This window comes from Dendropsophus ebraccatus, chromosome 9, assembly GCF_027789765.1.
Source record: "Dendropsophus ebraccatus isolate aDenEbr1 chromosome 9, aDenEbr1.pat, whole genome shotgun sequence".
Classification (NCBI taxonomy): Eukaryota; Metazoa; Chordata; class Amphibia; order Anura; family Hylidae; genus Dendropsophus; species Dendropsophus ebraccatus.
This window is the reverse complement of record NC_091462.1, coordinates 100,177,935-100,197,694: the sequence shown is the minus strand read 5'-3', so window position 1 is coordinate 100,197,694 and position 19,760 is coordinate 100,177,935. Positions and strand designations below refer to the sequence as shown.

General features: G+C 42.7%; 1 protein-coding gene across 2 annotated transcripts in view; it reads left to right on the top strand.

Annotated features, from left to right (window-relative positions):
* Positions 1-12,486: 12,486 nt before the first annotated feature.
* The window catches only part of SYNGR3 (synaptogyrin 3), a 33,551-nt gene continuing 26,277 nt past the window's right edge, over positions 12,487-19,760 (top strand). For both annotated transcript variants that reach the window (XM_069984047.1, XM_069984048.1), the window contains exon 1: positions 12,487-12,783. In XM_069984047.1, coding sequence (XP_069840148.1) covers positions 12,685-12,783 — 99 coding nt within the window. In that variant the 5' untranslated portion in view covers positions 12,487-12,684. The remainder of the gene's footprint in view (positions 12,784-19,760) is intronic.

Here is a 19,760-nt window from a genome sequence, read left to right as displayed (position 1 = left end):
TCTGGCGTATATTAAAGAATAAGTAATGTAATGTATGTACACTCAGCTGTTTATGTAGATTTATAATATCTGTAAAATGGTGAATACTATATACAATATATAGTGAATTTACTCAAGAATGTAAATCAATTACTGTTACACATCATACTTCATATATATATATATATATATATATATATATATATATATATATATACACACACACACATATATGTGTGTGTGTGTGTGTGTGTGTGTGTGTGTAGACGTTATATTATTTACACTATACACAATGAATGCTTGTAATGATTTTCTATGTAGCCAACAGGTGGCAGGACACCCTTAGGGATAGTCATGGTGTGATCTGTTATGTCACATGCTACCTGCAGATTCTCTGCTTAGAAGCTTGGGGTGTTCAAGGTGCAGCTATCAATATTTAACTAACCCTGATACATAAACATACACATGTGAACATGAACCTATACAAACAGATTACAGCGACATTGCTGCTAGTCTTCCACTAGGAGGTATCATACATAATTAATTCTTATTAAAGCCTTAAAAATAGATATGTTGGAAATGAAGATGCAGCATGCCCCCCTAGTGTACAGTACTGTGTGCCCCCATAGTGTACAGTGCTGTGTGCCCCTATAGTGTACAGTACTGTGTGCCCCCATAGTGTGCAGTGCTGTGCGCCCCAATAGTGTACAGTGCTGTGTGCCCCCATAGTGTACAGTGCTGTGTGCCCCCCCATAGTGTACAGTGCTGTGTGCCCCCCCATAGTGTACAGTGCTGTGTGCCCCCCCCCATAGTGTACAGTGCTGTGCGCCCCCCATAGTGTACAGTACTGTGAGCCCCCATAGTGTGTAGTGCTGCGTGCCCCCATAGTGTGCAGTGTTGTGAGCCACCATAGTGTAGAGTACTGTGTGCCCCCATAGTGTACAGTGCTGTGTGCCCCCATAGTGTGCAGTGCTGTGAGCCACCATAGTGTAAAGTACTGTGTGCCCCCATAGTGTACAATGCTGTGTGCTCCCATAGTGTACAGTGCTGTGTGCCCCCATAGTGTACAGTGCTGTGTACCCCCATAGTGTAAAGTGCTGTGTGCCCCCCCATAGTGTACAGTGCTGTGTGCCCCCCCCCATAGTGTACAATGCTGTGAGCCCCCATAGTGTAAAGTGCTGTGTGCCCCCATAGTGTACAGTGCTGTGTGCCCCCCATAGTGTACAGTGCTGTGTGCCCCCATAGTGTACAATGCTGTGAGCCCCCATAGTGTACAGTGCTGTGTGCCCCCCCATAGTGTACAATGCTGTGAGCCCCCATAGTGTACAGTGCTGTGTGCCCCCCCATAGTGTACAGTGCTGTGTGCCCCCATAGCAGTAGTGGATTATAATAGGGGCGTTTCGGGCGGCAGCCCGGGGCCCTGAGCTTCTGGGGGGCCCATGACCACCCAAAAAGACTTTCAGTGGTGTACTGTCTCTTGACTACACTTCCACCATGATTTGCAAAAAATCATTGTTTTTTTAATGGCAATTTTGCACAAATCAGGACATCATGACATTTTTTGTCCTGTACTATGAACACCACGCTAGTGCCGCCATAGTTACAGTGGGGTGGGGGGGCCCAGGCCTGGTGAACAGCCCGGGGCCTATGGTAAAGTTAATCCGCCCCTGCCCCATAGTGTACAGTGCTGTGTGCCCCCATAGTGTACAGTACTGTGTGCCCCCATAGTGTGCAGTGCTGTGCGCCCCAATAGTGTACAGTATTCCTACAGTTTACACTGCAGATCACTTTGTAGATCAGGTTGGTGAATTATCTTGCACTATTGTGTTTAGTTCCCGGACTTCCTGCAGGACTACGTGGAGCACTGCATATTATAGGTGCGGCAGTCACCTAGTTATCCTGGATAAATGCCAGCAGAATTTTTACTTTCACATTTGTCACCTATCTGAGATCTGATGGCTGTATACGCCTGCTCTTTCTGGAAAGTCATGTGATTCTCGAGAACAGGCTGAAAAGTTATATATACAGTAAGCTTTATGACATGTTATAAGCATCATAAATCTGGCAACCAATGGTCCAGGAATTTGGGGGCAAAAAGAATTCTACATTGGATTACCTGATACTTGGCCCATATACTATATACTACACCAGTTGTGTATTTGAGTATTACAGATGCTATAGGCCTATAGCTGTTGCTGTAGCTTTGGCTGTCCAGGCATGATGGGAATTGTGGTTCTGCAACCTTTGGAGAGGGCCATAACTTTAACATATGACGCCTGTCCGCCTCCATTACTATAGGCCTGTAGCATCTCTTATATTCCGTCTTGTTGATTTACTGTATACTGTAGTGTCCACAACTGAGAACAGGAAAGTGAAGTGCAACCATGGCTATTGTTATCGAGATAGAGGAAACACAATGACTGATACACATAAACTACAAAAAAAGGAACTGAACCACAAGAAAAAGATCAGAATATAAGATATCTGCAGATTCATCACATATAAACTGAATGGGCCTGAGAAGGTGAATATATATAACTTTATAGAAACAGAAGATTTCCCAGAAAAAGATCACCTGGTCCATCTAATCCACACTTATATTGTTATCTTAGGATAGATAGATAGATAGATAGATAGATAGATAGATAGATAGATAGATAGATAGATAATCCACTCGTATTTCTAGCGGCACCACCATTCAGGTTCAGAGTCCGAGTGCCAGCTGGATTGTATCTGACCCACGATACCAATAGCTAAACAATAAACAATGTCCAGCAGCACTTCAAGTGAAAAAGTCTTCAGTGGTTTATTCCATAAAAATCATACAAAATTCAAGTGCAGCACAGCAAATAAACAGGGATATGATGCGACGTTTCGGTGGCCTCCGCCACCTTTTTCAAGCATACCCATTCAGTGAACAACTTCCTTTTTATACATGTGTGTGAAATTAACACGCCTACTAATTAGTTCATGCAAATGTTGTGCAAACTCTTTACTAGTGATCCACCCCCAGTGGCTAAGGTACGCCTCCTCTAGTCTGGCGTACTACATTTAAAAATAAAATTCATTATATGTAATCCATATCGTGAAAAAATCATTTAAATAGTAAACTATAGTGCTCTCCAATAAGTGTTAGCAATCTGTTAAAAAAAAGCTTGAATATAGGTTGCAGAGTATTTCATGCTTAGTTACAAAGATAGCTTCAAATGCCGCGGCGTCTGAACTCACCACCTCAACTGAATCGGACTTCGGGAATAAATAGCAGGGTGAAAGTCCATATAATTATATAGCGATAATCATTCTCAGTATTACTACGGACCATCCAGGGGACATACTCATACATGCAAATAGTTACACTATCGTTTGGCACAGGTGGCATGTTCAGGACGAATAACCTCGGAAATCTTCCCTGCAGCAGACCGCTACTAAGGTTGACATCCATCTGGTTCTCGACGTCCACATCTATCCCGGCCGAATAAGCCTCTTCATTGAAAGGGATCTGAAGTGCATGATTGTGGACCGTATTCCACCATTGGAAAAAGGTGGTGATAGAATTCTAATATTGAAGAAGAGAGAATTAAAATGGATTTTTGACACTGAAGCATTGGGACCTTGGGGCCTTAATGTAGAATATAAAACTAGTAAATATGTAAGAAGGTGAACAATTCCCCATATGATCCCAAATTGAATGTCTTCTCCAGTAGTATTTATATCTGTAACAACTTCTGAGTATTTATTATTAATTTTTTCTTTCTTATTTTCTCATAGATAAGAATTTTCACTTGTTAACCCTGGCAGATGAACTCACCACCACTAGGACGGGAAAATAAGTGTAACAGCCTCTTAAGCAGTGTTTACATGGACCGGAGGGACGTGCGTTTTTGCTTGTATTAATCGTATGCAACAGCCTGGAGAGGCTTATTCGGCCGGGATAGATGTGGACGTCGAGAACCAGATGGATGTCAACCTTAGTAGCGGTCTGCTGCAGGGAAGATTTCCGAGGTTATTCGTCCTGAACATGCCACCTGTGCCAAACGATAGTGTAACTATTTGCATGTATGAGTATGTCCCCTGGATGGTCCGTAGTAATACTGAGAATGATTATCGCTATATAATTATATGGACTTTCACCCTGCTATTTATTCCCGAAGTCCGATTCAGTTGAGGTGGTGAGTTCAGACGCCGCGGCATTTGAAGCTATCTTTGTAACTAAGCATGAAATACTCTGCAACCTATATTCAAGCTTTTTTTTAACAGATTGCTAACACTTATTGGAGAGCACTATAGTTTACTATTTAAATGATTTTTTCACGATATGGATTACATATAATGAATTTTATTTTTAAATGTAGTACGCCAGACTAGAGGAGGCGTACCTTAGCCACTGGGGGTGGATCACTAGTAAAGAGTTTGCACAACATTTGCATGAACTAATTAGTAGGCGTGTTAATTTCACACACATGTATAAAAAGGAAGTTGTTCACTGAATGGGTATGCTTGAAAAAGGTGGCGGAGGCCACCGAAACGTCGCATCATATCCCTGTTTATTTGCTGTGCTGCACTTGAATTTTGTATGATTTTTATGGAATAAACCACTGAAGACTTTTTCACTTGAAGTGCTGCTGGACATTGTTTATTGTTTAGATAGATAGATAGATAGATACTGTAGATAGATAGATAGGAGATAGATAGATAGATAGATAGGAGATAGATAGATACTGTAGATAGATAGATAGATAGAGTGAGTTGGGATACGAGTGGCACTACTGAAGGTACGAATGGGTGCCAGTGAACGTAGTCCAGACCACGAACCTTCAATGTAGATATGCCAGATGATCCACGGCACTCCGGTAAGTGAAGCAAATTCCAAATGTATTCAAGTGAATAGATTACATTACATTTATCTACCACCTCTGCTGGAAGTGTGTTCAAAGCATCTACTACTCTTTCAATATCTTTATGTAGGTGAGGTCTCCAGAACTGGACATAGTATTCCAGATGCCACTAGAGCTCTATACAGCAGGATCACAATCTCCCTCTTCCTAATGGTTATACCTCTTGCTATGTGACTCATTGTAAGGCCAGAAATCTCTACCCCTAAATCCTTCTCTTCTGAAGTCTTTACTAACACAGACTATGAAATGTGCATGGAGGCAGTGCTACAAAAATGGTGTCAGAAAGATTTACTTCTATTAAAAAAAAAAATCTACAGTCTTCCAGTACTTATCAGCTGCTATATGTCCTGCAGGAAGTGGTATTATTTCCAGTCTGGAGAGTAGGAGAGCTTTTCTATGGGGATTTCTACTGCTCTGGCCAGTTCCTGACATGGATAGAGGTGGCAGCAGAGAGCTCTGTGTCAAACTGGAAAGAATCCACCACTTCCAGCAGGACATACAGCAGTTGATAAGTATTGGAATACTTGAGATTTTTTTAATAGAAGTAAATTACAAATCTCTGACACTTTCTCGCATTTTTTGCTGCACTACCCCTTTAATTTCAAACCACACCTGAACTGAAGACAAGAGTGGTGCTGTCTCTGGAAGAAAGTGGCCATGTTTTTTAAAGCGGGATAACTCCTTTAAGTTTACTTTTACTTTATATTTTGCCTTAACTCCATACATTGCAGCACCGCTCATCCTGATCTTCCTGGTGTATGAATAGCAGATTTTTCTATCTGTATTATTTGAAGAATTACCCAGCGCCTGCCTCTATGGGACTCTCTATTATAACGGTTGCACCTCTATATGACAGGCCATAAACATACGGTATAATGTGAGAGTGCTAGCGCCATTAATAGCCGGCGAGACGTCACGTTCATTGATCTCCAGGGGAGAAGCTGCTGTTCAGATAGCGCAGGATCTCCAGGAAGTCTTCTCCTGGCCTGAGTCACCGCCGCTCGATGAAGATAAACCTTGCATCTGGGTAATGCTGTTATACATCGTTCAGTGGGTTCCAGGCAATACATCAGACGCTGCTAATGCCCCCTGTGACACACAGCAGATACTGCCAGCCTTACTTCCCGCGTCTGACTAAGTGGCTCTAGACATCCCACCCACTGATGTATCCTGATCTGAACTCATCTGATGCCCACACACGTCTGGGCGACGCCGGCCACATAGATGCCAGACGAAGTTGGCACAACCCTATTCTTCAATTAATATTCATTATTGTCTAATATTTAAAGCAATTTGCTTAGTAATTTTTTTTTTACACTACCTAGTTGGCACCGGCGTGGAGTTTCCATTGGCGTGGTCCGTTTTTCCAAATGCTGCTCGTCACCCGCGATCAGCGCCAGTTTCTTCATGTGTGCCAGCCTGCTCTATGCATTGAGCAGGCTAATAATATCCCCTTCCCTCAGTCTAACGATATCCCCTCCCCTCAGTATAATAATATCCCCTCCCCTCAGTATAATAATATCCCCTCCCCTCAGTATAATATCCCCTCCCCTCAGTCTAATAATATCCCCTCCCCTCAGTATAATGATATCCCCTCCCCTCAGTATAATAATATCCCCTCCCCTCAGTCTAATAATATCCCCTCTCCTCAGTCTAATAATATCCCCTCCCCTCAGTATAATGATATCCCCTCCCCTCAGTATAATAATATCCCCTCCCCTCAGTATAATAATATCCCCTCCCCTCAGTATAATAATATCCCCTCCCCTCAGTCTAATAATATCCCCTCTCCTCAGTCTAATAATATCCCCTCCCCTCAGTATAATGATATCCCCTCCCCTCAGTCTAATAATATCCCCTCCCCTCAGTATAATGATATCCCCTCCCCTCAGTATAATAATATCTCCTCCCCTCAGTATAATAATATCCTCTCCCCTTAGTCTAATAATATCCCCTCCCCTCAGTATAATAATATCTCCTCCCATCAGTCTAATAATATCCCCTCCCCTCAGTATAACGATATCCCCTCCCCTCAGAATAACGATATCCTCTCCCCTTAGTCTAATAATATCCCCCCCTCAGTATAATGATATCCCCTCCCCTCAGTATAATAATATCCTCTCCCCTCAGTCTAATAATATCCCCTCCCCTCAGTATAATGATATCCCCTCCCCTCAGTATAATAATATCCCCTCCCCTCAGTATAATAATATCCCCTCCCCTCAGAATAACGATATCCTCTCCCCTTAGTCTAATAATATCCCCCCTCAGTATAATTATATCCCCTCCCCTCAGTCTAATAATATCCCCTTCCCTCAGTATAACGATATCCCCTCCCCTCAGTATAATAATATCTTCCCTCAGTATAATAATAACCCCCCCTCAGTATAATAATATCCCCTCCCCTCAGTATAAAAATATCCTCTTCCCTTAGTCTAATAATATCCCCCCCTCAGTATAATAATATCTCCTCCCATCAGTCTAATAATATCCCCTCCCCTCAGTATAACGATATCCCCTCCCCTCAGAATAACGATATCCTCTCCCCTTAGTCTAATAATATCCCCCCCTCAGTATAATGATATCCCCTCCCCTCAGTATAATAATATCCTCTCCCCTCAGTCTAATAATATCCCCTCCCCTCAGTATAATGATATCCCCTCCCCTCAGTATAATAATATCCCCCCTCAGTATAATAATATCCTCTCCCCTTAGTCTAATAATATCCCCCCTCAGTATAATAATATCCTCTCCCCTCAGTCTAATAATATCCCCTCCCCTCAGTATAATAATATCCCCTCTCCTCAGTATAATAATATCCTCTCCCCTCAGTATAATAATATCCCCTCCCCTCAGTATAATGATATCCCCTCCCCTCAGTATAATAATATCCCCTCCCCTCAGTATAATAATATCCTCTCCCCTTAGTCTAATAATATCCCCCCCTCAGTATAATAATATCCTCTCCCCTCAGTCTAATAATATCCCCTCCCCTCAGTATAATGATATACCCTCCCCTCAGTATAATAATATCCCCTCCCCTCAGAATAACGATATCCTCTCCCCTTAGTCTAATAATATCCCCCTCAGTATAATAATATCCCCTCCCCTCAGTCTAACAATATCCCCTCCCCTCAGTATAACGATATCCCCTCCCCTCAGTATAATAATATCCCCTCCCCTCAGTATAATAATATCCTCTCCCCTTATTCTAATAATATCCCCCCTCAGTATAATAATATCCCCTCCCCTCAGTCTAATAATATCCCCTCCCCTCAGTATAACGATATCCCCTCCCCTCAGTATAATAATATCCCCTCCCCTCAGTGTAATAATATCCCCTCCCCTCAGTATAATAATATCCCCCCCCAGTATAATAATATCCCCTCCCTTCAGTATAATAATATCCCCTCCCCTCAGTATAATAATATCCCCTCCCCTCAGTCTAATAATATCCCCCCCTCAGTATAATAATATCTCCTCCCATCAGTCTAATAATATCCCCTCCCCTCAGTATAACGATATCCCCTCCCCTCAGTATAATAATATCCCCTCCCCTCAGAATAACGATATCCTCTCCCCTTAGTCTAATAATATCCCCCCCTCAGTATAATGATATCCCCTCCCCTCAGTATAATAATATCCCCTCCCCTCAGTATAATAATATCCCCTCCCCTCAGTATAATAATATCCTCTCCCCTTAGTCTAATAATATCCCCCCTCAGTATAATAATATCCTCTCCCCTCAGTCTAATAATATCCCCTCCCCTCAGTATAATATCCCCTCCCCTCAGAATAACGATATCCTCTCCCCTTAGTCTAATAATATCCCCTCCCCTCAGAATAACGATATCCTCTCCCCTTAGTCTAATAATATCCCCCCCTCAGTATAATAATATCCCCTCCCCTTAGTCTAATAATATCCCCTCCCCTCAGTATAACGATATCCCCTCCCCTCAGTATAATAATATCCCCTCCCCTCAGTATAATAATATCCCCCCCCCTCAGTATAATATCCCCTCCCCTCAGTCTAATAATATCCCCTCTCCTCAGTCTAATAAAATCCCCTCCACTCAGTATAATAATATCCCCTCCCCTCAGTCTAATAATATCCCCTCCCCTCAGTCTAATAATATCCCCTCCCTCAGTCTAATAATATCCCCTCCCCTTGGTGACACGCCTCCATTAGAATCAAGTCTGGCTGCGCCACCGAAACATCACAGGAACCCGGCAGTAGTTTGAAAATTGGACCGCACCACCAGGATCTCTGCACCGGCACCGACCAGGTAGTGTAAAAAATTTAATTTTGATGTGTGTGGTATTACAGCTCAGTTCCATTGACATGAATAGAGCTGTAATAGAATGAATAGAGTTGTAATACTGTAGACAACCTAAGAACAGGTAAAGCACTGTTTTCAGTTTTTTTTATTATCCTGGAAAACCACTTTCACACATCCAAACAGTAATTCTCACTATAGGATTGTCCCTATTCGGGTAAATTATAGCATATGCAGTTCCTGCCTCTAGGACACTCATCTATTGGGAAACAGGGTTAATTAACCCTTGTTCACCTATTCTCAAAACCACAGTCACTATACATTTCAATGGAGAGGTGGCCAAGATCTAGGACCCCCACCTATGAAACAACATGAGTAGAGCCTTACCCCTCATGGGTGGAACTTAGCTGTCACATGACTAACACTTACCAATTATGGTAGGACAGGAATTAAATCCCACTAGCCGCTACATTGTAGAAACCATACTGTAACACAGTGTGATATATACTTTATGCACAAGCCTAAAGGACAGAAATGGCTGCTCATCGCACCCATGGTTGATACGAAAGCTTGTTCAGGTACATAAAAATTGATCAAACCATATTGTCTCATGTACCACATGCAGGTCTCTGATACACATTAGCCTCTATTCTAAGCGACACTGTACCAGTCAGCGAATGCCAACCCTGCAAAACAAGCACGAGCAGGGAAGGGGGACCATGGAATGGCCCTGCAACCCCACTGTCACAAGACCAAGCCCCCAAACCCCGGCGGAGAAAGCGGCCACCAAGCAACACAAGTGTAAACAAGGTGTTACTACTAACCAAACCACCAGTAGGGAGAAAGAGGAGGTACCTACCATATGTACACAGGTGCTTCCTGCTAATTTGGATCACATGGGTCTTACAATGGAGGAGTGCTAGTCACAATGAAGAAAGGGACAGAATACATAAAATATGCACAAGCCTGAAGGACAGGCTTTCGTATCAACCATGGGTGCGATGTGCAGCCATTTCTGTCCTTTAAGCTTGTGCATATTTTATGTATTCCTGTCCTTTTTTCATTGCGGCTAGCACTCCTCCCTTGTAAGACCCATGTGATCCAAGTTAGCAGGAAGCACCTGTGTACATATAGTAAGTACCTCCTCTTTCTCCCATTCTATCTACTGATGGTTTGGTGAGTAGTAACACCTTGTTCACACTTGTGTTGCTTGGTGGCCGCTTTCTCCGCCGGCGGCGCCTGCAGGGTTTCTGGAGGGGTCCCTTGGGGTTTGGTCTCATGACAGTGGGGTTGCAGGGACATTCTATGACCCCCTTCCCTGCTTGCGCACGCTTTGCGGGGTTTGCGGTTGCTGACCGGCACAGTGTCATTTAACGTAGGGACTCGTGTATCAGAGACCTGCACGTGGTACATGAGGCGATAATGTTTGATAAAATTATATACTAACTTCTGATGTTGGTTTTTAATGTAGCTGATAGGCTTTCTTATCAACCATGGGTGCGATGTGCAGCCATTTCTGTCCTCCAGGCTTGTGCATATGATATATACTTCATTTCTTGCCTCTTTCTGAGTAAATGGATGTAAATGAGCCAGTATTAACACCTGTCAATGAAATAATAGAAAGAACTCCGTATAAATAGCCTCGGATATCAGGAAGCCGGAGCGTAAAATTAGTTTCCTGTCCCAGTTTGTTAATTAGTTGCAGGAACCTGGGACTTTTCTGTCCTCCTCCCATAGTCCTGACCTGCAGCGGTTATATAAGTGGCCATAACATTATATCATATAGAAACCTTGTCTATTCATTCCCGCAATATCAGTATAAATGCTTTTTCCCAATGAACGGAGATCAGAGATCTTGCTGGATCAGAGGTTATTGTTTCCATTCACTGACAGCAGGCAGCATCTAGTACATGTAAGGTGATTAGTTTTTTTCAGAACTACCTGATTCCAGAAACCAGATGACCTGGCAATCACATTTCGGTGTCTGGCATCTTGGGACCACTGAGAATTTCTGACCTCAGGAAGGTGAATGGGCAGGTTAGTAGTCAGGCTACAGTGGGGGTCTTATAGACCTGGGCTGATATAGAGGGAAGCTGATCTTACATTTAAGATGGCTGTCGGCTCTCTCCCCTTATTCCCCATACACATACATGCGCACATTTGGCTCAGCTAAGCGTGCAAGAAGTTTCAAAAGAGACATCCAACAGGGGGCGTCCTTGTATCATTAAAGACAAGCCAGAACTAGCAGGACAGCCCCCATTTATTGTGTAGTGCCTATTTAACAAATGGCTGTCAGGTCAGACTACACAGGATTTGTTTGTAGTCTGTAACCATGGAGACACTTAGGTATGCATAGAAGCTGTGTACACAAAACGGTAATAGGATTTTAATTGTTTCCTTGTTTACCAATAAAATAGCTGCAGAAATGTCCATATACATTATACAATGGCTATATGACCGAAAGCCAAACTATGACCTGTGTTTCCAGTCTGAAGGATTTACAGTCAGGCACTACCCCAGGTCTGTGAAAAACAGTGCTGGGACTATTTTTGCCTTAAAGGGGTACTCCAGCCCAATGTTTTTTTCTTTCAAATCAACTGCTGTCAGAAAGTGCCAGAGATTTGTGATTTACTTATCAGCTGCTGCATGTCCTGCAGGAAGTGGTTTATTCTTTCCACTCTGACACTGTGCCCTCTGCTGCCACCTCTGTCAGGTACTGTCCAGAGCAGTAGCAAATACCCATAAGAGACCTCTCCTGCTCTGGACAGTTCCTGTCTGGGACAGACTGGAAAGAATACACCACTTCCTGTAGGACATACAGCAGCTGATAAGTACTGGAGGACTGGAGATTTTTTTTCAATTGGAGTACACCATTGCAGATCATCAGATTACAGATTAAAGGAATAATTATCAGAATTATTTTGCAGCCAGTTCAACCAGTATCTACTCTATGACTCTATGATTCCCTGCTAGTCACTGACTATTGATGGATCTGATTTCCCCATATGTGTATTGTAGACAATGTAACATTAGAATAACATTCAAGGCATCACAGCTAAACCTTAATAGCTCAGGATAATTACCCAGCAACCACCAAGGCAATGGCTCCCTTACCTTAGTGCCACCTTAACCCATTGATGCCAGGGAGGAGGTGGCACTGAGAATGGAGAAGACTAATAGTGATGGTGTGAGGGGGGAGATAAGGGAAGGGGAGAGAGCTGTGTGCTGGTGGATGATAAGGAAGAAGAAGAAGAAGATGAGGAGGAGGAGGGGAGGAGGCAAATGTAATATATGGAAGGGGAGAGAGGAGGAGGAGGTGCCATAGCTGAGGCTGTAATACACACACAGCACCATAGACAGAGACTGCTGGAGACCAGGGAGAGAGAGACTAAGAGCAAAGAAGAAGAAGGGTCTGCAAGAGGGAGAGAGAGGAGGGGAGGGTGAAGGAAGAAGGACTGACAGACAGGCAGACAGGCTGAGGGATCCTACCAAGGGCAGGGGCTGTAGGACAAGGAGAGGAAGACACTGCAGACATGGAAGGAGCTTCATTTGGAGCTGGCAGAGCAGGAGGAGGCTTTGAACCTATAGAATTCCTGAAGCTTCCCCAGACCATCCTGAGGATAGTATCCTGGGTAAGTGAGGACCACCCAATGGCAGCAATGCATGCACCTGATCTATAGGCTGATCTCATCATCAATCTCTGCTCCCTCTCTGCAGGGTGGGATTATAATACAGTGATATGGACCCCCCCCCCCCCCATACTGGGCATCCTTGGCTAGTGAGCTCCATTGTCATGGCCACTTATTATTAGCACAGACAATAGGCACTCCTGTCTGCAATGCTAGACAGCCATAGATGCCTAGATGACACAGGGGCTGGCATCTGTCCCCATACAGTGGCCTTTCTGTGGGCTTCTATTATAAGGGTGCATGAGTCACCCCAGTCACCTTGTGTGAGGAGGGGGCTGGAGCTTCCCTGGTCACCTGGGCTGCCATAATATGGGCTGCTGATTTGTATGTATAGTCACAGTCTGTGTACGCCTGTCCTGTACTCAGCATATAGAATGCAGAGGCTTACCTGTCATTGTATATATTATACCATTATATACTAAGGACATGCTTATATTATACCATTATATACTAAGGACATGCTTATATTATACCATCATATACTAAGGACGTGCCTATATTATACCATTATATACTAAGGACATGCCTATATTATACCATTATATACTAAGGACATGTCTATATTATACCATTATATACTAAGGACATGCTTATATTATACCATTATATACTAAGGACATGCCTATATTATACCATTATATACTAAGGGCATGCTTATATTATACCATTATATACTAAGGACATGCCTATATTATACCATTATATACTAAGGACATGCTTATATTATACCATTATATACTAAGGACATGCTTATATTATACCATCATATACTAAGGACGTGCCTATATTATACCATCATATACTAAGGACATGCCTATATTATACCATTATATACTAAGGACATGTCTATATTATACCATCATATACTAAGGACGTGCCTATATTATACCATTATATACTAAGGACATGCCTATATTATACCATTATATACTAAGGACATGTTTATATTATACCATCATATACTAAGGACGTGCCTATATTATACCATTATATACTAAGGGCATGCTTATATTATACCATTATATACTAAGGACATTCTTAGATTATACCATTATATACTAAGGACATACCTATATTATACCATTATATACTAAGGACATGCCTGTGTCATACCATTATATACTAAGGACATGCCTATATTATACCATTATATACTAAGGACATGCCTATATTATACCATTATATACTAAGGACATGCCTATATTATGCCATTATATACTAAGGACATACCTATATTATACCATTATATACTAAGAACATACCTATATTGTATCAGTATATACTACAGATATGCTTATATTATACCAATACATACTATAGACATGCTTATACCATACAATGATATACTAAGAGCATGCATGTATTATATCATTATATATAAAATGCATGCCTATATTATGCCATTATATACTAATATAATATGCTTATATTTTACGAATATGTAGTAAGGACATGCCTATGCTGTATCATTTTATACTAAGGACATGCTTATAATATATCATTATACACTGAGGACATGCTTATGTTATACCATTATATACTAAGGACATACCTATATTATACCATTATACACTGAGGACATGCCTATATTATACCATTATACACTGAGGACATGCTTATGTTATACCATCATGTGCCTAGCATGTGCCTATGTTATATCATTACATACCAGAGACATGCTTATCATATATCAATATACACTAAGGACAGGCTTATATTATACCAATATGTACTAAAGACAGGCTTATATTATATACCATAAAATACTAAGAACATGGTGATCATACTGTAATATGTATAAGGCCAAGCTTATAGCATAATTCTATACTGACATGCCTATGTTATACCATCTCAATTTAAAGGACATGCTTATGTTATACCATCTCATATTAAGGAAGTGCACACACCTGCCATGCTATACTATTCCGCCTTTGTTATACCACATAGTAAGGACACGCTTATAGGTTTTATTCTAAGCAGATGGTTATAACACCATGTTACTCTCTTGCTTATATTATACCACTCTGTTCTATGGGAATCCTGTAATAAGCCATTGTATAATAAGGGCATGCTTATGTTATACCATCATGTTTGTGTTGTGCCATTCCATACTAAGGGTATAATAAGGGCTTGCTTCTGTTCTATTACAGCTTTCCTAACAGATTGACTTATCAGGGTTATCCCTGTAGAGAATAATAAGGGTTAGCAGACATTTTTATTGCCCCCCTTGTGTTTGCTCATTGGATCAGCACTAGAGAGGGGCTCCTGATCATATGGGAGGAGGAGGAGGAGGAGGAGGAGGAGGAGAAGAAGGGCTCTGTTTGCATAAGGAGCATTGGGTGTATAGTGAGAATAATAGCCCGTGTTTGCTCTATGTAGTAATTGCCATGCGCTGTGGCGTGCGCTAATACTCGGCGCTAGATCCAGGAAGGCGTAATAAGCTTATAATGTTCTAACCAGCCCACGCCTGCCGCAGCTCGCTTCTTGTCAGGATTTCTTTCCTTTAATTTTCTGTAGATCCAGAAATAGATTATTATTTACCCGTCTGCATTTACTAGATACGATGGGGAATTAGCGTATTGATTGATTAGTAAATTGCGCCTACGTCATGGAATCCACTGTCTGTCCTATGGAGTGGGCGCTGTGAAGGGTCAATAGGTGCATGTGCAGACAGTCTGATCAATGGGGGTTTGAAATAGCTGAAGGATTACATAAGGATGTGGAAAATGTCTTTTTATCATACGCTGTAGTCTTTTAGGCCAGTTTTTATATTGGTGTGATGTTTTTATTGTTTTTAAAAAGGTCCGACATTATGTGCTGAATCATTTCAGGCCCCACCTGTGGCTGAACTTCCATCATGATGGAGGCCTCAGTCGCCCCTAGCAACCAATCAGATTCCACCTTTCATTTTCCAAAGAGTCTGTGAGGAATGAAAGGTGGAATCTGATTGGTTGCTAGGGGTAACTGAGCCAGTTTCACTTTACACCATGTTTGATAAATCTCCCCTATGGGTTCAGTGTATGAATAGTATGCAGTAAGCTTCCTCTATTGATGACCAGCGTAATGTTTCCCCCCGAAAATAAGACAGTGTCTTATATAAATTTTTGTTCCTAAAGATGCGCTAAGTGTTATTTTCAAGGGGTGTCTTATTTTTCCATGAAGAAGAATTCACATGTCACATACCCAGCAGGGACAGAGTGTACAGTATGGCGGCTTCCGGCCAGCAGGGGGAGCTCACCAAAGACCACTTGTACAGCACAGCAGAGACAGAGCATATGGTATGGCAGCTTCCGGCCACCAGGGGAGATCATCACAGCACACTTGTACAGCACAGCAGGGACAGTGTACAGTATGGTGGCCGGGTGACGGGATAATAGCAGACTGTGTGTAGCTCTACATGTGGCAGTAGAGGACAAAGGGGATGGCGGCAGGGGACGGGCCACATGCTGCCTTGCCTGCACATTTACAAGTGACAGCTGCAGAAGGGAACATCGGGCTTGGCAGCAGGTGACGGTCTTCAGGTCCTGCATGCAGCTGCTCTGCAACGGACTGTGAAGTTAGGGGACAACGTCAGCAGGCTAAAAAGAATCACAGTTGCATGCCATGGTGTTCTGTTCGGCGGGCATGCTTCCAAACGAAAACGTTGCTAGGTCTTACTTTTGGAAGAGGCCTTATTATTAGCAATTCAGCAAAACCTCTACTAGGTCTTCTTTTTGGGGAAACAGGGTATTATTGAGTTCAATGTATGAAGGTCTGATTGGTCAGTGACAGATTGAGTTGGGGCATTCACCATAGACAAGAAGAATAGTAATATCCAGCTGTCTAATGAATAGCAGAGACCACCGTGCAAGTTGTAAGAAAAAAATATTTCCGCTTTTTTATTGTATGTAGTATGTCGATTTGCATTGTTGCCTTGCAGCACTGGGGTTTCCCCATGTATGTCACAGGTATACATTGGAACACCAGCAAAATGGTATGAAAGTGTACACAGCGTATGTAGTCTAGTGTAGGCTAGTCGACTACATCTGGTGTTGAGCAAACCTGTCAAACTGGTTGGGTTCTGCAACGTTCTTCAAACCTGAATGCTCTGCATTGGAGAAGTTGGATGCAGCCCTAGGGATGCCGGGAAACATGGATACAGTCTATGGCCTATTGACTCCCTAGGGCGGCATCCAACTTCTGCAGCCGCGAGGAATCAAATGCCGAATGTTTGGGTTTAGAAACCATTGAAGAACCCAAACAGTTTGACAGGTCCATTCAACCTTACAGCTTTATCCAAGTTCAGCAGCCCCCGCTAATCAAATGCCGAAAGTTCGGGTTCGGATAGACTCGAACCCGAACCCGGTTCGCCCATCTCTAAACACTACCCTTTAGAGTCCTGCACAAAATAACCTGCAAGGACTATTTTGCGCTCCTTCATATACATTAAAATGTGGTTGGGAATGAAGGATACAGGTTCTGTATAGCATCCTATGGCACATATGCCCAAAGATCTCATAGCTGGACCTATACATCTATCCTACTCATGGGTGATTGGAAACGCAAGGAACTAGGGGCAGTGTGTCCACCCCACATCATCACACCAGCAGGTGGCAGTTTGTCCTCCGCATCATCACACCAGCACAGGGCAGTATGTCCTCCACATAATCCCACCAGCAGAGGGCAGTGTGTCCACCCCACATCATCACACCAGCAGGGGGGAGGTATGTCCTCCACATCATCATCTTGTCCATGAAGTCAGTATGGCAGGACGCATAGTGGGCACTGTGATACCAAATTTACTGTTGCTAAGTGCCTGAAAATGGTCCGGGCAGAGACAGTAGGTGTAGTGGAGGGTCCGCCTGTGTCTGGATGGTGGGTGTCTTGTAAGCGGAAGAAAAATGTCATTGAAGCATGTCTAGCAGTCGGTAATCTCTCCCCAGGGTGTACACTACCCAAAAGTTGCATCTGAGAGTCTTTTTATAGGGCAGCTCTTTTACACCTTCTTGTGGCAGGACCCTGTGTGTAATCAGACCTCACCTGTAATCATGATATATCTGCCAGAGATATCACTGTAGAACGAGTTTTGCAGCAGTCCGGCATTTCTATCTCCGTGAAATATTTTTGTTACATACTTGCCAGTGGTGGTAGGGCGAGGCTAGGGAGAAGTTCTTATGTACATGGCAATGTATTGCAGAGTGTTTCTCAGTAACCTGTGTAGCTGGTCAGTGGAGTTCTATATCATTGCTCTCAGTTCTTTGTATAGCCATCTGATAATAATTGTGAGATATTGGCCACCCTATTAGGATCGGTGAAGCATGTAAAGGTGTTCGGTACTTATGATATAGTAATTACGTGGAAGAACGTACTGCTGGCTTTATAGGAAGATGTGAAGTCACATAGTTTTCCCGCCTTTTCCCGCTCAGGTCTGGTAGTGCCGATAAAATGCAAACAACTGTACTCATGCCTAGTGTATCTGTGCCATACCGTCCTATATTGTTTGAACCCCTATCACCAGTGCATAATCTAAGCGTTATATGACCACTGAGGGATCATGGGAATTGTAGTTTATAACAGCCAGAGGGCTTCAGGTTTGACAGCCCTGTACTAGATGATACGGACAGTTATGCTGGTCCCTAACAATAGCTGCTATATAGCTTCAGACAACAAATGGGGTCCACAAGAGGCCTACTGTAAACCTCGTCTGAACCCCAAGGCAAAAACTTTTACAGGGCCCTTTCAGCTGCTCCTTTGCACGTCCCTATATCTACATTTCCAGGGTTATGAGGAACTATAATATGGAGAATAAAATTGTCGCAGGGGATAAACACATTGCACAAGGGGTAGGAGAGAATTGGACTGTAATGAATGTTTATCCAGCCGCAAGTCACATGGTCCATCGTATGTTATGATGTTTTATCTTGGTACTTTCCTGATGTCAATAATAAAAGTCAAGCTGGTTGATATTTCCTGCAGGTGTTTTTTGGGGCTGAATAGAGAAATTAAAGGGGAATTCCACTTTGGGTGGTGCTTTCCCCATTAGAGGCTACGACGACCGCTTATCTAAAATGTCCGATTTGCTAAAATGCAAATCCCTTGTGTCCCTGTGACTATGACATAACTCAAGTTACCTGGTAAAGCAGGAAATCGTGGGCCTCATTCATCAAAACCGAAATATAAGACCAAGGGCCCTATTCCACCGGACGATTAGCGTTCAGATTATCGTTAAATCGTTCGAATCTAAACGATAATCGTTCGGTTGAAATGCACTTAACGATTAACGACTGAACGAGAAATCATTGATCGCTTTGTAAGACCTGGACCTATTTTTATAGTTGCTCGTTCGCAAATCGTTCGCAAATCGTTCGCATTGAATAAGACGTCGTTCAGTCATTCACAGTAGATAGGAACGCAATAGCGAAGAAATAGCGAAGAAATTTTTTTCGCAAATACGATCATAAGTAACAATTATCGTTACATGGAAATGAGTGAACGTTTTCAGGTCTTTCGCAATAGCGGTCGTTTGAGATCGTTAATGATTATGCGAACGATAATCGTCCGGTGGAATAGGGCCCTTATTTTTGCCCATATCAACCAATCACAGAGCAGCTTTTTAATTACTACATGATATTCTATGAACTGCTGGGGATCCTTGTGGTTGTACCACCTTCTCTCCCTGGCTCCCTACAATCTTTGCCTCGCCACATAAGACAAGCTTCATTATTGATGTCAATGTGATTTTACCAGGACTAACTGAAAGTCATCAACTAAAAAAAAAAAAAGATTTTCATGGCAGCCAGCTGTTTCCTGTAACGGTGTATGAGCAAACATGTGACCACTTTTCTGCTGAAGACTAGGGACCCCCCCTCCCCCCCCACATTTTTATCAAGTGGTTGGTTTGTTTTGATGCAGTGCATTGATTTTCACAGTTTTCACAATGA